The sequence below is a fragment of the Gobio gobio genome (assembly GCF_949357685.1).
Source record: "Gobio gobio genome assembly, chromosome: 24".
NCBI lineage: Eukaryota > Metazoa > Chordata > Actinopteri > Cypriniformes > Gobionidae > Gobio > Gobio gobio.
In genome coordinates this window covers 34025162-34042992 of record NC_137120.1, presented here as the reverse complement: position 1 = coordinate 34042992, position 17831 = coordinate 34025162, and the positions used below count along the sequence as shown (strand labels likewise).

Genomic DNA, 17831 nt, shown 5'->3' with positions numbered 1-17831 from the left:
ATACAATTATAGTGTCAAAATAAAATACATTACACTTTGTTCGTATATTAATACCTGCTTTGCTAGGATTTTGTTTCTTTTTCTTTTTTCTAACTCAAATATGCTTATATCCTCCTGAGACAAAGGATTTAAAAAAAAAAGAAAACATTTAATTGAGTATTTTTCATGCCATTAGGCCTACATTGTTTTTAGAGCATATAAGAAACAAATGGGGATTTTTTAAATGTATTTTTTTTTTTTTTTTTTTTTAGAAAAAAAGTTATTTTATTCATGCTATGTCCTCTAGTGGACACTAGGACTGAATAAAACGATGGAATATGGGATATGTTTTTCATTCACCAATCAATTTTTACGTTTCAGGATTTTCTTTAAACAAACTTTGTATAAAGATGATTCTCAACTATGTTATGAAAGATAGAACTGAATAAATTGATATTAATGGGTCTCATTCAAAACAGTGGATCTATACACTGTATCTAATTTGCATATTAACGTGTTCTCCGGGCAAAATGTTATGAAAAAAGAAGTAGGCCTAATAATGGAGTAATAATTGGCAACATTTTCATAATAATATCTAATATTTCATAGAAATGTTCCTATTCACTTGTGTCTCCCAAAATGCCTGATAAACGCGATTTAGGTCCATGATTTAGGACAGTGGAAATCAATATCCTGTTCTGTAACACAAACACAGTCATATTTTGATTAGAAACCATTTTCCTGAGATGTTGATTTATGACAATTTGAAAATGAGTCAGATTTAAATTATAATTACAAAATCTTACCATATTTCCATAAGAGTGCTAAATTTGATCACTAAATTAACGTCAGTCATTTTTAAAGACCAAGGAGTTGTTGTTGTCATGGTGAAACCTCCAAACATTTGGTATCTCTGAAAAGCCCTGAATGTGCTCTTTGTATGGTTTCACAGAAATTATCTAAAATATAATGTCCACTACAAAATAAGTCTATTCCTGGGTCCGAGGAGGATACATTTCTTTGAGAAAATATTGTTTATTATTTAGTGCATTTTTTCTCCTATGCTATAGCGCCCCCAGTGGGGAAAGCACGGTATTAAAGCGATCACACATCTGACTGAAATGCGTTAGCTGCTAGTTATGCAAGTAAATTAAATCTCAGGACGGTCCCTTAACTAAACACGATTACAAAACAAAGGTAAGATTCTTTAAAAATAAATAAATAGGTTAAGTACATATAATATGCAAAGTAGCACGTTACAATGAATGTTTCTGTGGCAAGTCTCATTTGAAAATCCTTTCGTTGAACTGAACTGAACTTGGTCAGTGGTGTCAAGTGTAATAATGTAGTCATTTTAATTATGACATTCCATAAATGGGATAATGGTGTTACCTTTTTTTTCTTTCTTACAGTGGTACCATGGTAAATGGTCAAACCACGATACTGCAATGGTAATACCATATCCTTCTTTGAAGTTGGCTACCTGAAGAATCATTTTAGATAAATTGTTCTCAACCAGGGGACCGGTGACCACTAGGCGGCCCCAGTGAACTTCCAAAGGGAAAGTTTCTCTTCTAAAACCTTTTTTATATTAAAATAAATTACAATTAAAAATCCACAACCACTAAACGTCTAGATATAATTCAACACGTAGAACGGCGTCAATATTGGAGAATAATCAGGAAAAACATCAGCTAAGTTGAGCTCTTAAAGGGATAGTTCAACCAAAAATGCAAATTAGCCCATGATTTACTCACCCTCAAGCCATCCTAGGTGTAAATTACATTCTTTCAGACGAACACAATCAGAGTTATATTAAAAATGCCCTGGCTCTTCTGTATTCAAGGCGCGGGCGCTACACTTTTTCCCGTAAGTTGAATACAGAAGACGGTCAGCCGGAAGTTAGACATTTTACTTTATAAAGTTTTAAATATGGATATTTTCCTTACACAAATGCCTTTATTTCTAAAGAAGGCCTTTATTAAGCCGTGTGGAGCAGTTATGATGGATAGATGCATTTCTATGGACTTCAAAAACAGTTGGGTTTTCATGTTTTATGGGGACTTTCCATAGGCGTAATGGTTTTTATACCGTACATACCGTATATTCTATCCCCCTACACTGCCCCTGCCCCTAAACCTACCCATCACAGGAGACATTCTGCATTTTTACATTTTCAAAAAACATTACTTAGTCTGATTTATAAGATGTTTTCCTCATGGGGACCTAAAAATGTCCCCACAAGGATGAGGATTTCGGATATTGCCATCTTTGTGGGGATAATCCCATAACGTAGGGATTACCAGTCCACACACACACACACACACACACACACACACACACACACACACACACACACACACACACACACACACACACACACACACACACACACACACACACACACACACACACACACACACACACACACGTTTGTTTTTGTGAAATGTGAGGACATTCCATAGGCGTAATGGTTTTTATACCGTACAAACCGTATTTTCTATCCCCTTACACTGCCCCTGCCCCTAAACCTAACCCTCACAGGAGACTTTGCAGTTCACTTTCTGTGAAAAAAAACTCATTCTGTGTGATTTATAAGCATTTTGAAAAGTGAGGACATGGGGAACGTCCTCATATTTCACCCTCTTTTTGTTATACCTATGTCATACCCATGTCATTATACACATTTGTGTCCTGATATTTCACGAAAACATGCCCACACACACACACACACACACACACACACACACACACACACACACACACACACACACACACACACACACACACACACACACACACACACACACACACACACACACACACACACACACACACACACACACACACACACGAATACATTTGTTATTGCTGTTCAGTTCATTGCTTTTTGATGTTCATGTTGTGTATTTTTTACTCAATATGCAATATAACTGTTAATTTCTATTCATTTTTGTTCTGTTACAGTTAGTAACTGAAGTGTAGATTACATTTGTAGAATTATAAGAAAATCAGATGTTTGAAATAAATGATAAACTCTAAAGACTCCAACTTTTCTCTTGTTCAGGTTTGATTCTAATCATAATGTAACATTGAAAAAAATATTTTTTCAGAAAAAAAAGCTAAACTTTGACAAAATTTTAATTTTAATTGTTATAATTGTGATTTCATAACATTTAGATATGAATCCAACTGAAAGATGTCTTTCAGTCAGTCAAATAGCACATAGCAAATAGTGCTCTGCAGTCATTTACTGGTAAAAGTCATTTTTTGTATTATTTTAAAACTTTATTTTCCAAAAGATGGGCAAAAATCTTACACTAAACCATGTCAAATTATCCATGTTATCCCCACGAATCAAAGTTAGAAATGTGGGTCTTTTATAAAAGGAATTTTACATAAAAAACTGATTTTGCTTGAAAATCCATAAAAAAAATATTTTTTTATGTATTTATATAAATTTAAAAATGATTATAAATACTCTAAAAACTGCACAGATGTTGAGTAAAAACATTAATAAACAGAGTAAAATTACATTTGTTCTAAAAAAAAACAATTGTTTTGTTACAAAATTACATTTTGTTGCCTGGGATCTGCGTAGAGTGTAATTCCCAAACGAAGACCGTACAAGGGTTAATATAACTTTGATTGTGTTCGTCTGAAAGAAGAATGTCATAGCATGACTTGAGGGTGAGTAAATCATGGGGTAGTTTTCATTTTCGGGTGAACTAACTCTTTAAAATGTGAAAACAATGTTTAATTCAAAAGCTAACTAAAATGTCAATACTGGCAAATATTTCAGTTCACAAACATATAACAATACAACGATAATTGAAAATAATTCACCAAAAACACAAACTCAGGAATCCGAACATTTTATTTTTTTTTGCTTTGTTATTAAAGTTTGAACTGTAATATGTTCCTTTCTACATGTAGAAAACAATTTCTTTATGAAACAGTCAAAAGGCACGTTTTGTTTTTACAATATATACAATTGGATCTAAATTATAAATAGGCCTATAGAAAATGACAAAAGCATTCAATAAGAACACAGGAATAAAACGGTTCAAGATCCATACAGTCAGTAGCATGTTTTTTTCCATAGCAATAAATTACGTAAATGTCATATTGATATAAAAGCGAAGCCAATGAATCGAGATGTTAACAGTATTGAACATTCCCACGAAGGGCCACAAGCGAACAAACTTGGCAGCACTGGATCTCACACACACCAGACAGAAACTCATTTATGCTGTTTTAGTGCAAATCATACACAGAGCAAGGATTTTCGAATTAGTAACAGAGGTCAAATTTGACTTCATCCCACTTTTGTGGCCTCATCGTATAGTGCTTTTGTTGCATAAGACGCTTTGTTAGAACGCACAAAGACAAATTTAAAATCTCATTGGCCGTTTTTGGGGAGGCACTGAGAAAACAGACTTGTAAGGTTGAAACGACTAAATATTATCGAACAATTAATCAAATGCTTGAATTTCATTCAATATAATGGGAATTACATGCTGAAAGTGTGTAACGACTATTTGCTTGAGAGAGAAAACAAGTCATTTTACACACAAAAAAAGTTTCAAGTGCAAATGTGGCTGAAAGAATTTCCCTTAATGAAAAGAATAAAATAAGAAATTTGTGCAGAGAATAAGCAATAAAGGATCAATAAATAATATTTGATCTGTGTCACTACATACAAGAACTTTATCTTTACGCAGACATTTTCTGATTTAAAGATATATACTGTATATATATATATATAAAATAATCTTTAACTAATTGTTCATAAATTTCATCCTGAGATAGGGAGTGGTTTAAACAATGTAGAGCTAGAGTTAATAATTGGGTCTCAGTTCAATATTGCAATGAAAATATTTAAGAATGTATATCATTTGTATAAAGAATGAAGATAAAATATTCAACCATCCAGTGCAGCAGTAAAGAACAGAGCAAAACTTGTTTGTCATTTTGTTTGTCTGCACAATTACAAATATCATAGTATCATTGAAACATAAAATAGAAATAATATAAAACATGTCCCTTTAAAATTAAATACAAATAATCAAGTCATTCTTATAGACGTTACAAAGATAGTTTTTTTTATTAATAAAGGGCTTAAATTCAACTAGATAAACGTTTTATTGCCCTTTCTTGACTGTACCCTGGATGCATTTCAAGTCTGATCTTTTTGTACTATTACAGGGATGAAGTGTGACTAAAGCCCTTTTGGGATCAACCAATCGGTCAGCTAATAGATTGTTACCGTTTTGCGTTACATTGCGAGTCGGGGGACAGCAGGACAGACTGTTCTATTTTAGAACAACAGAGCGACAGCTGCACAGGTACGTGATCGGTAGGTAGTTACTCTCTCCTACTAGCACACTGTTTCAAGGCCTGATAAATAAAGGCAATAAATACATTACAAACATGAACCGTACAGGAGTACGTGTTTACGTCTACATTCCACTGGATGTTCCGAAGGCACATTTCGACAGTAGCCTGTTCTCTAGCTCCTCGGGAAAAAGTGTTTTGTCTTAACAAAAGTTCATCACGGAAAAGTAAAGCTGATGATTGTCCGATGCAAAACGAAGCTTGAGCTCCTTGCCGGAGCGAACTTTGTGGTACGCCTTGCAAATGTGAGGTTTAGGCCCACATGGAATCTTTGGCCACAAAAATGATACTAAAGAAAAAAAAGATACCTATGGCACCATTCAGAGTTCCTCGGGTCGACACTTTGGCAGAACCCTTTGACGAATGCTCCATGAGGAACATACTTTAGTATCTCGTTCTAACATCTGAGGCACCTTCAAAGGGTTCCTCCATTGATGAACCCAAATGGTACCTTAAATATCTTTTCGTTCCGACATACTCCATCTTAAGGGACTAAATATGCTGTATGATGTGGTACGATATAACCTATAAGAACCCTAAATAATATTGCGACTTGAGATTGAACTATTTTTGGTAAATACTCTTTAAAAACCCCAGTGTATATGTTGAAACTGGGATGCCCACCTCGATAACTATCCTGAAGTCCTGGCATGCAGTTTCAAGACAAACTGTAGGGATCATACTTGACTCGAGAACAGAGCAAACACCGAACTTCCCCCATCTCATGCTTGTGGGTCCGAGGCCAGTGGTGGAGCATGGCGACGACAGTGGTCAGACTACAGCCCTGAGTGTGTGCGGTTACAGGAGACTCCGACCGGAAGCGTCTCACTCGGGTTGTGGGAACTGAATGACTGACTGGCGCGACTCTGTTCCACTTTGCAGCATGCTGTTCAAAACTTCCCGTACGTTTAGAATGGCTTCGGAGCTGCAGTGGTTGTTCGGCAACGGGAGCATGAGCTGGTCTGTAGGGGAGAGAGAGACTTGCGACAAAGAGGAAGAAGATGAGGACGGTGTGAGCGTTGGAGTGAAGTTGGACATCGCAGAAGAGAAGGAACTTGACAAGACCATGGGTACCGATAAAGGTGCATCTGAGGTGGAGGAGGCAGGGTCATTTTGGCTAGGGGTAGTCATAAATGAGGACAGTAACATGTCTAGCAGGTCAGTGTCCCGTGCTGGACTGTTTTCCTGTGCGGACTGGCTCTCCTGCTGCGGTTGTTGCTGCTGCTGCTCCTGAATAAACGCTTCAAGGTTAAAGTCATCCACCGAGGGTTCGGGTGGCCCGGTGAGGTCGTCTACACCCAGGCCAGTTTGAGTCCTAACTTGAGAGGAGGGAGAGGAACTGTGAACTCTCAGGTCCAGGATTTCCTCCAAGGGGCTTTTTAGAGAAGGAAACGGGGTGAATGAGATGTAAGAGGTGGGTAAGCTGGCCAGGTTGGGAGCTGGCAAAGACTGGGTGAAGAAATTTGACAAGAACTCTTGATGCTGACGCTGCGCCATCAGCCTCTGATGTTCCTCAACCTGACGCTGCTCTTGCGCCTGCTGCTCCTTCTCTCTGTGTCGCTGCTTCACCTCGGCATCCATCCTCAGCAACTCCTGACGCACCTTTGACACGCATGACTCTGGGATTTTTATACCTAGGTATAAGAGAGAACAATGATTACAAGGTGCCGACTTCCTTCGAACGATTGCAATGGTGTCCTTGCAGGGTTAGAACCTACAACTTTTTAGTTATCAGCTCAAAGCATCACAATCTGAAAGTTAGGAAATCCTCAAGAAGAGCCAACAGCTAAACTCACCAACTTGTTTATTGCTGTCTTTGGTCTTGAGGCGGACAATTTGGAGAATGCTGGATCTGGTGATTTCAGCGACCACATCAGACACACGCTTCCACACGCGGAGTAGAGCGCCGCACAACATGTGGTACTGACGCAACCGAGTGCCCATTATGCACTCCTGACCCTCATCTATCTTCTTGCATCTCCCGTTCCTGCAGAAACATGCATACACGTTAGATTCTCTGAGCTCGGTTTGGCTAGTACCAAGTCAGAAGCGGAGTCTTTTCTCACCAGTTAGCATGGCTACATTTCTTGAAGGAGAAACTGAACTGGTTTTCCCAGCTATCCCGAGCCTCTTCTGGTGTGACCTGAAGCAAGGGTAGAAAACTTCATTCAGACAGTGTCATAAACCCATAATGCTCGCTAGATGGCAGCAGAGAGGTTTTTCACAGCAGCTCTACAAGTGTCCCGATCAGGAAGGTCTCTTTTTCCTATCATTTAGAGAATGTCACATGTATGGTGAAGAGGTTGAACACACCTTGCGGTATTTTTGTTGGAGTTTATCAAGGTTTTCCATTTGGGCCTGCTTGCCAATGTTTGGTTTGTAGATGATCATGTTGTGCTCCCGGCCCTGCACAGCTAGCAGCACGCATGGGTAGTTACCTCTTAACTGCAAAGGAGACAGGCACCAACATGTTCATCATCAGAGTCAACAACAGACAACTAAGGAAGAACTCTAATGACACATGTACTTTGCTTCACCCCTGAACAGGAAGGTTCTTCCAAGGAACCATCTTTCCTGTGTTACTTAAAGGAAACTACATGCAAATTTGTTAAGGAGATGTTTTTTCTGTCTCTATGCCCAAATACTCACTTTATGGGATAAGTAGAAGCCTTCATCCAGGTTGCTGAGAGCCTGGACCTTCTGGAGTGCCTCCAACCATGTCATACCTCTATCTACACTTATCTGCGCAACAAAAACAAACAGTTCTGTCAGAGATAATGTTTATCAAACTCGTCCACAATGGTTGTACAGGTGTCCAACATGTTCTGGCTATGCTTGGATCAAAAATCTATGCAAAAGAGAAAGTTCACATAGTGCGGTTTATTCTCGCTCAAGGAAGTACTTAACGACTGGGAAACCAGTCCCTATTGCGTAAGTTGTCAAAATAAATGTTGCTCTTGGTGGAAGAGATAGCGTGTGTCACGCATGAAACTCCTGTGCCTTAGGCATGTTTTCTGAGCTCAGCCGTTAAATATCTGCTGTGTATAAGCCTCTACATTTAACACTTCAACACTTGTTAAAAAGACGGACCTTATACAGGACAACTTGACCATCTTGAGGGTTTCCCGCAGTCAGAAACTTCTCCTGTGTCTCCTCATAGATCTGATCATTGCCTGGAGCCAGATCTGAGAGAAAGCAGAAACTTGGTTGTCACCTAAGCAGATCAATGCAACTAAAAGTACCACACCACTAGAAGAAGTGCTGCTTACCCAGTATTCCCATATCATAGCTGCCCTCTTTCTTGTCCTTTTCGATCAAGTAGTCAAAATTGTCCGTGAAATACTGAAAGAGGGAGTTCTGTTTGTGCACCTCCAGGCCCAGTATCCGGTTGAGGAACTTGGTGATATTGCAGTCTGAAACGAAGAGAAGTCATGTGGTCAGGGGAAATACATGGATGTGTGCCTGTGAATATACGACGTGACTCTAGTGGAAACCTCACCTTTTTCAATGTTGATGCCCAACCGTGATTGACTGCACAGCATGCCTACATCCCTCATACCCTGCTTCATGTCTAAGATAAGGAGGCATTGGTGGCTTTGGTGAGATCACTGTTCTAGCTGATCCACATCTTAAGAGAGTAATGCACAAATAGAGCCCGTTTACCTCTGAAGAACATTGCGTCGCCACCAGGATAGTCCTTTGGAGGGGGTACCTTGCTTTCGATCTGGCCAAGGATGGTTTTGGTAATCTTATCTAGAGCTTTGGTGCCATACTGTGAAGAACAGCCAAAATGGACCACGGGTTAGTCCAAGACTTATTGGAGTATTTTTAACAGTGTCACTCTTCTATTTGAAACAGTTACTCACTTTATTTTCAAAGTTGTATTTGCTCAGGTCTCTAGACTCTGTGGCCCTCCTGTCACCATGAGTCAGAGCTCCCTGTGTAAAGCAAACACAAAGATTAGAAATGTAAGCACTAGGGAAGAGATTTGAATGTTTTACCATTTTACACACGGAGCTTGTGACCAGTGCGGAATGGAAGTGGAAGAAAACGTTGGAACTAGGGATGTGCCCAAAGCCCTAAAGGGACATGGTGATGGGGAAAAATATGAGATGGGAGGAAAAAATATATTTCAATGCTTTTGCATTCTCTCCCAATTATATTGTTGGGTAATTATATTGTATATCATTTGCAGGTATCAGGGAGCTTTTATCAATATGCAAGGTATTGAAAGCACTTTTGAACGCACGCTTGCCTTTTAAGCGAGCTTGAATTCATAATCACACATACTCTGTGTATAGGAAGTGGTTATCTCTCCTTACTATCTTCACGTGATAACTAAAATCTGATTTACTGTAATGTAACTGACTACAACAGCAAGCCTAAACATTTCCCTTTTAGGGCTCCGTAGAATGTGTTACCTAATTCGGATTTAAGTTTCGGGCACATTCCTAGTTTGAACATCTCTCATTCCAATATTGCTCAATTAAAAGCATAACACATGAATGGCCCACAATTCAAGAATTCATCACATGTTAAAACACAGTGTTTATGGACCATTTGCAGTCAGAAAATAATAGGAGTTTGCATGTCAGGGACGCACCAGGCTTTCCAGCCTCTTTGCCACAATAGATGCAAATCGTCGCTCGCCCGCCAGTTCAGAGATAAGGAATATATACTCCGGAGCATTGACCTGGTTGGAACGATGAGTGCGACCTGAAGAACACAAAGTGTTGTCAGTTAGTGGTTGTGGTATGGTCTTTATGGGAGGAGAGTTTTGATGACGAGGTCAGAGGTTGAGTTAATGCTTCTCACCAAACTGCTGGATTGCCCTGTCCGCACTCCAAGGCAGCTCCAGGGTCATGTGAACCCTTCGACACTGGTTCTTCACCCTTCTGTCGGCCTGAAGTGAGATCCCTGAACTGGCCGCTTCTGATATGATGGCTACCAGCTGAAGGGAGGAAGGCGAAATGTTTTACTGGATCACAAAAGGAATCTAAAAGGTAGCAGATTTCCTTGTTGACACTTGGTCTCACCTTCTCTCCATTCATGAAGCGATCTTTCTCTTTGATGTTGATTTGGTCGATGGTGTGGCCCTGCTCAGCGCGGGACTCGTATTGGACAGTGCCGTCAGGTCGTCGCACTACTCGGCCTTTACGTCCCGTCATCTGGGAGCATACACGAAGCATGTTTAGCACTTTAACACAACCTTGTTTTGTTTTTGAGGTATAGCCATTCTTGGAGCACTAGAACAAATGCATAAATAATAACCTCTGATACTTTTTCTGGACCTCCAAATTTATCAATGAGCTCATCCAGTGTGTTGAGAGGTAGTTCTTTTCCCAGCTCAACGATCTTGTTGAGAAGCCCTTGTTTCATCTCCTCTAAGCGTGCTAAGGAAGGACGAGAGCAAAAAACGCTTACATTAAAGGTGCCGACTTAAAAATCATCAGGATAAATGGATATAATATGATTTGCTCACTAAAATACACATTCAACATACCCATTTGATAGCTAGTTTGATCAACAAATATGACATCGTCACTGTTGTCTTGGACCGAGTCAGGTGAGGAGTTGGAGTCGCTGTCCAAGGCGTCAGACTCTGTGCTGCTGTCATCGCTGATGTTGATAACTCCAGCTACATCATTGCAGTGTCTGGGTTGCTTTGTCTGTCTGCCCCGTGGCTTACCTGCAGGAGAACGTTCAATCAAACCATGAGGCAGAAAGCAAAGATGATGGGGGCAACGTATGGACAACTTTTCTAGTGTGCGACACAACTCACGTTTCCTCTTGTTCCCCGCTCCCTTTTCCCTCCTCTGCTTCTCTGACGGAAAGTGTTTGAGGACTAGAGACTGAAACACACCCCTGAGGAACACACAAACACGTTATAGTATTAAGGCAGAAAAGGTGTGTTTTTGTGTAATTGCCAATGGCTTACAGGGATAGTTCACCCAAAAAAATGAAAATTAGCCCATGATCGGAGTTACATTAAAAAAGCCCTGGCTAATCCAAGCTGTATAATTGCTCTGTTTTTGAAGTCCATAAAAAATGCATCTGTCCGTCAAATAACGTGCTCCACGGATCACCTTCCGTATTCAATTTATGGAAAAAGTGTTGAAAGTTAGCCTGGATGCCAGCCGAACTTAGCCCCGCCCACAACATTTGAGTTCGGGAAGTTCGGTCTGGACTTGATCCGTTGTGGAGCAACTATGCCCGAACAGAAGCTGTTCGGACCAATCAAATTGTCAGGGCGGGCTTTTTACGATGATGGACAGATGATCAACAGTAACGTAATCATCCACGTCACCAAAGAGCGCTTGGGTTGAATTCGTTCTAATCCTAAACGGAGAACTTGTTCGTATTTGCATTCACCTTCACTTTTTCTCTCAGAAATGATGATCGTGTTGGTAAGTACTCTGTGTATCCTTGAATTCTTTTTTACAACACCGGCAAAGATCATTTACACTCACTTCTTCCAGCATGCGTGTAGACAGGGTTGCCAAGTTTTCACAACAAAACCCGCCCAATTGCTACTCAAAACTAGCCCGATAGCTCTCCGGGGGGTTCTCCGGAAAAAATGGCGTTTGGGGGGTAAAACATATGTTTTTTTGGCAGGGTTGCCTGGGTTCCTGGGTCTAAATGTCACATAATTGGGGTTGCTTCAACCCGCGGACATGGAAAAACAGCCTGCGGCAAAACTGCGGACTTGGCAACACTGTGTGCAGTTGAATGAGTTCTGTTGACATTTGACAGCTAACGTTATGCGTCGCTCCGTTGCTCTGATTGGTTTTAGGTCTATCCGATTGAGGTCTTTCCTGGTCCAGTTGAACCACGCCCCATAATCACAGCCCAACGGAGCAGTATCATACTCATATTCTGACTAGAATTGAGTATGACAACGTCAGGCTAGTTGAAAGTGCCTCTGCAGTTCAAAATGCTTACACTACCAGTTACGCTCATCAGACGTAGCGTAAGCATTTTGAACGGCGAGAGGTACTTTCAACACTTTTTCCACGGAAGACGATCGGCCGCTATTTACTTTATAAAGTTTTAAATATGAATATTTTTCTTACACAAACGCCTCGATTTACTTCAGAAGGCCTTTATTAACCCCCCAGAGCCGTGTGGAGCACGTTATTTGACGGACAGATGCAGTTTTTATGGACTTAGCAACAATTACTGCTATTATACAGATTGGATTAGCCAGGACTTTTTTAATATAACTCAAAGGTGAGTAAATCATGGGATCATTTTCATTTTTGGGTGAACTATCCCTTTAAGGAAGTGGTTCTTATCAAACAACCCTTACTCATAGGTTTCAGAATGATACTGAGATAACCACACAAATATTGAGAAACCTTTTTATCATTGTGAAACTGCAAGAGCACTACTCTGGAAAGAAGTAGTCATAAGGCGGCTGTATATATTATTAAGGTTTCAATGATGTCCAGAATTCACTTACTCGGCAGCAGACACAAATCTGTCCAAGCGTCCGTCGTTTTCGTCGAGGACTTCTCTGGTTCGAGCCTCACCTGTTGACTGCAGCCCTATCACAATACACTAGAGAGAAGGAAAAACAAGAGTGTAAAATGCCACAAATAATCTTTCATTAGGAAGAGTTCAAGCCCTCTAATATGACTGACCTTCCCTGCTTCCAACTCCTTTTTGGCCAGTTCCACCAGGCAGCGCACCTTGGCGGCGATGCAGAGGTATTTAAAGAAACGCTGGTGGGATGACCAAAACTGGCCCCATAGGGACTTCCTGGAGCTCATGCAGAGCTCGTCAGCGGCCTGCACGAACACGGCCAAAGCTTCCGCCCACTGCAGAAAAGATTGTGTCAGATATCACAGCAGAGTCAACCATTTTGCAGACCAATTCAGATATTTGATTTGCTTGACTTTACATTTAAAAGTAAGGGTTCACTCAAAAATAACAATTCGGTCATCATTTACTCTCACGCTGTTTCAAACCCATTTACCCTGGCGACTCATTTTCATATAATGAAAGTGAATAGGGACTGGACATATCAAGCTCCAATATTAAAAGAAATGCACTTTTTAAAGTATGGTAAAAGTGGGTCATATTACAATTGCACTGTATTCAATGTCTTCTAAAGCCATTTGATAGTTTTGTGTGACGAACAGACTGAAATTTAGCCATTGTTCATTGAAAATCTGGCTGTAGCTCGGTCATTTCAGGGGAGGATTATCAGTAAATGGATACATTTTCAGTTTAATAATGGTATTATATGGCTTCAGAAGGTTTGGAATATACTGTCTGAGTGATATCTGTGTATGGATCTGCGAATTTTAATACTTTGATTTTAGCAAGGATGCATAAAATCTATGCAAAGTGAGTGTCAAGACATTTATAATGTTACAAAAGATTTCTATTTCAAATAAATGCTGTTCATTTGAACTTTCTATTCACCAAAGAATCCTTAAAAAAATGCATCACGGATTTTCCCTGTAACTCACAAGTTTAGCAGCTTTGTTGTACACAAGTTTGAAATCGTCATCCAAGCTGATTTCTTCTATGCGGAATGAGACTCCGGAGAAGCTGAGTTGGCGGGCAATGTACATCCCGCTGACCTTCATATCCATTGCAACGATCTCCATGGCCCCCACGCCCCTATAAATGAAGAGTGCGTTCAGATTACACATAAAAAAGACATTCATTTTCACATTTGCCGGCAACAAGTGATCCTATACAAACCTCTTCTCAATGTTGTGGAGGAAGTCGTCAAAGGTTCTGAAGGGGGTTCCCTCTCCCCAAATTCCCAGACGGCTCATGTAGATCATGTTCTTTGGCTCTGAGGCACCTGAGAAACACAGAGTCCTTCACTTTAAACCTTTGGCATAATATGGGGTACTACAAGTGTTCTGCAGTGCAGAGACTCACCTGTGGCACTGGCGTACACCACTCTGGCCAACGGCAACTTGTTCTGCAGATCCAGCACGGCCTTGCCCATCTTTGTGGACGTCGCATTTTTGGCTTTGTGGCATTCATCAAATATAATCTACGGGTGGCTTTTGGTCAAGGGTAAAGCCAACTTTATTGTTCACCTTCATTCAACCCCACAATAAAATGCATATTATACAATAAATAATATATAAATAAACGGACCCACTTTATATTAGGTGGCCTTAACTACTATGTACTAACATTTTAATTAATCATCTGATACAATGCACTTATTGTGTACATACATGTTTTTACATTGTACTTACATTTTAAAAAATACCTGCATGTAATTACATCTGTAATTAATTTCTGTAGTTACATTTGTAATTACACAGTTGACACTTCCCTTACACCTAACCCTACCCTTAAACTTAAACCTGTCCCTAACCCTACCCATATCCACCCTCAATATCAGCAAAAGTGGTTTGCAATACAATTTGAACACAGTAAGTACATTGTACTTATTTTTTTATGTAAGTATATAGTACTTAAGGTCACCTAATATTAAGTGGGGCAAAATAAACATACAAATTATATATATTTTAAATAAATAAAATACACCACTAACACCACCACTTTTAAAACAATATTACTGCAAAAGGTTCTATACAAAGAAAATAGTATTGAATTAAATTGAATGATATTAATAGAATGATATTCTAATTCTAGTTTTTAATTTTAATTTCTGAAATTATATAAAAATATTGTAAAGTATATTAATATATATAATATTAAATATTAATATATTTTACTTTTTTTAAAAACATTTTTATATAAAATCCACCAAAAAATAAATACAAATAAAATGTTATATATTATATATATACAAATAAAATATATATATATTAATATTTTGAAATAACATATAAAGGGCTTAATATAATTATTACAAATATTTTCCAGATAAAATTTAAATGAATATTTATATTTTAATAACTATAATATTTTAGAGTGAAAATGTATATTATTATTTAATTATATGCTACGGGCAACAAAAAAATCCCTTAAATTTATGCATCTAACTCTATTGAGGGTGAAGGATACAACTCCATCAAAACCTGGCTCACACCAGTCTAGGATCTGCTTTAGACGTGTTCGGTGTTGGCCGCCTGCCTGACTCTCCCCAATCAGTGCCGAGTAGGTCGCAAACAGGACCCCTTCTGAGGTAGCTGTGTCTCCGTACTTTATCTGTACGGAAAACAGTTACAGTTAGACAGATCAAGCAGAGCTACGGTGAAAGTCTGTGAGAATGAGCTACACTGGAAACGTGATCTCCGTTAACAGGGCTGCCACATTGAGCAGGGCAGTAATAGTGACCTTATTCAAGGCATGCACTTGTATATTGGGTGCATTGATGTCTTGGAGATCTCTCTCTGCGTCATATTTCAGGTCATTGGAGACGCTGAACCTGGAGGAGAGATGAGAAGGATGAGGCAACTGATCCAGAGTCTGTGTTTGATGTGGAAGTGTCAATGGTGCAGATTTTATAGGGCTTGAGGATGCTGGCGATTGCTTACCAAAGTGCTTTTTTCCTTTCCTTTAAGTAGTTTTCTAAAATGATGCCAGCCACTGTGCGGCCTTTGCCCACTCCGGCGCCGTCCCCGATGAGGAAGCCGGCCCGCTGGTTGTTTTGCAGAATCACTTCATGTTGCTGTAGAGTGTTATAAAGAAGAATATATTAATGGCCTGTTTGTATATGACGAGAAATTAAAAAAACATTTGCAGACAAAGAGTCTGAAGCTGAATTTATGATAGTTTTATGATGGAACTGCAGACGGGTTTGTGAGAAACAGAAAACCAATGATGAACTGAATGATACTTTTAAAACATAGTATAAAATTAAAAGAATAATAAAAATGAACATTTACCTGATTGTATAAAAATAATTAAATACATTTGTTTTAATTAACTGTTTTAATTTAATTCATTCCAAATTATTCATATTTGAAGATTATTCAATTCAATATATTTCACATTAAATAAAGTCTCAGGGTGTAGAGACTTTACCGCAACATTCATGAATTTTGCAGGATTTTAACAATTTAAAAATTGTTTATAAATAGCTTCAAAGTAAAACAATAAATAAAATTAAATAAAGCAAACATAAATAAATAATGCAGGATCTAAACAATCTAAAATTGTTTGTAAATAGCTTCAAAATAATTAAATAAAACAATATATAAAACAAATTAAAAATTGTGAAGGATCTAAACAGTTTAAAATTGTTTGTAAAATAGCTTCAAAATAAAAAAATAAATAAAAATATATATAAAACAAACAAATAGTGAAGGATCTAAACAATTTAAAATATTTTGTAAATAGCTTCAAAATAAAAACATAAATTAATAAAATAATATATAAAACAAACAAACAAATAGTTAAGGATCTAAACAATTAAAAAAACTTTGTAAATAGCTTCAAAATAAAAACTAATTAATTAAATAAATAAATAAAACAAACAAACAAATAAATAGTGAAGGATCTAAACAATTTAAAATACTTAGTAAATAGCCTCAAAATAAAACAAATGAAATTACATGAGACAAAACAAACAAACAAATAGAACCTGAACTATTTAAAATAGTTTGCAAATAGCCTTAAAAAAAACAAAAAAAAACAATAAATGAAATTGGATTTTAGATATTTGGACTCTATTTGAGAGTTTATATGGGAAGAGTTCAGTCCGTTATTTCCTTTTAATATGTTGTTTAAAAGAGGCAATGTTGTGCATGTCGTGGGAAAAGAAAGGCAAGGTTTGTTTGTTTGGGTGTACCTGGCAGGCATAGATAATGGCCTCCAGCTGCAAAGCAGAGAGCAGGCCGCCATTTACTGTGGTCTCTGGGATGGACAGGGTGTAGGTGATATCTGGAGGAGGTACGCTAGATAAAGTGTTGGTTTCGACCACTCGGTCTGGGTGGGATATTCCTATCGTGGCTGAGGCAGCGAAACAGAGAGCAAAACCATTATGAATCTTCCAGTATGACATTAATAGCCAAAAAAAGTGTGCAAACAAAAAAAAAGCCAACGCTCACATTTAGAGGGCTTGTAGTCTGCATAGGTGTCAACATGACCCAGCTCTTCGGCCTCCTCCACCTCGACTTCCTCTTCCTCTTCTGGCTGTGTTCGGGGTCTCTGTGTAAACACGTAAGATTGAAATAGAGAAGGAAAAACAGAAAGAGAAACATTATTCAGTGTTTGACTGACTTAACTTACAGAGGTAAAATCTCACTTTCATGTTTATTCATCTTTCATCTCATCTTTATTTGTATTATTGAATTACATTTTATTTGTTTTTAAATATTTAAAAGTATAATTTAAATGTATTTAATTATCATTAAACATTACTAATAACAACAATATATATTAACAATATATTTTCTTTTTTATCATTTAATTACAATTCTACAATTTTTTATTTAAAGGGATAGTTCACCCAAAAGAAATTAAATCTGTCATCAATCTGTTCCAAACCTGAATTTCTTTATCCTGTT

General features: G+C 38.3%; 1 protein-coding gene across 3 annotated transcripts in view; it reads right to left on the bottom strand.

Annotated features, from left to right (window-relative positions):
• Positions 1–5090: 5090 nt before the first annotated feature.
• The window catches only part of sbno2b (strawberry notch homolog 2b), a 69652-nt gene continuing 56911 nt past the window's right edge, over positions 5091–17831 (bottom strand). For all 3 annotated transcript variants that reach the window (XM_079807438.1, XM_079807439.1, XM_079807440.1), the window contains 26 exons: positions 17373–17472; positions 17114–17274; positions 15858–15991; positions 15658–15748; positions 15385–15528; positions 14278–14395; positions 14092–14197; positions 13854–14007; positions 13020–13196; positions 12839–12936; positions 11159–11241; positions 10880–11065; positions 10648–10769; positions 10413–10544; positions 10192–10327; positions 9980–10092; positions 9243–9314; positions 9040–9148; positions 8876–8947; positions 8646–8789; positions 8467–8561; positions 8026–8118; positions 7690–7821; positions 7443–7519; positions 7173–7363; positions 5091–7010 (listed from right to left, as the gene is read on the bottom strand). In XM_079807438.1, coding sequence (XP_079663564.1) covers positions 6202–7010; positions 7173–7363; positions 7443–7519; positions 7690–7821; positions 8026–8118; positions 8467–8561; positions 8646–8789; positions 8876–8947; positions 9040–9148; positions 9243–9314; positions 9980–10092; positions 10192–10327; positions 10413–10544; positions 10648–10769; positions 10880–11065; positions 11159–11241; positions 12839–12936; positions 13020–13196; positions 13854–14007; positions 14092–14197; positions 14278–14395; positions 15385–15528; positions 15658–15748; positions 15858–15991; positions 17114–17274; positions 17373–17472 — 3849 coding nt within the window. In that variant the 3' untranslated portion in view covers positions 5091–6201. The remainder of the gene's footprint in view (positions 7011–7172; positions 7364–7442; positions 7520–7689; positions 7822–8025; positions 8119–8466; positions 8562–8645; positions 8790–8875; positions 8948–9039; positions 9149–9242; positions 9315–9979; positions 10093–10191; positions 10328–10412; positions 10545–10647; positions 10770–10879; positions 11066–11158; positions 11242–12838; positions 12937–13019; positions 13197–13853; positions 14008–14091; positions 14198–14277; positions 14396–15384; positions 15529–15657; positions 15749–15857; positions 15992–17113; positions 17275–17372; positions 17473–17831) is intronic.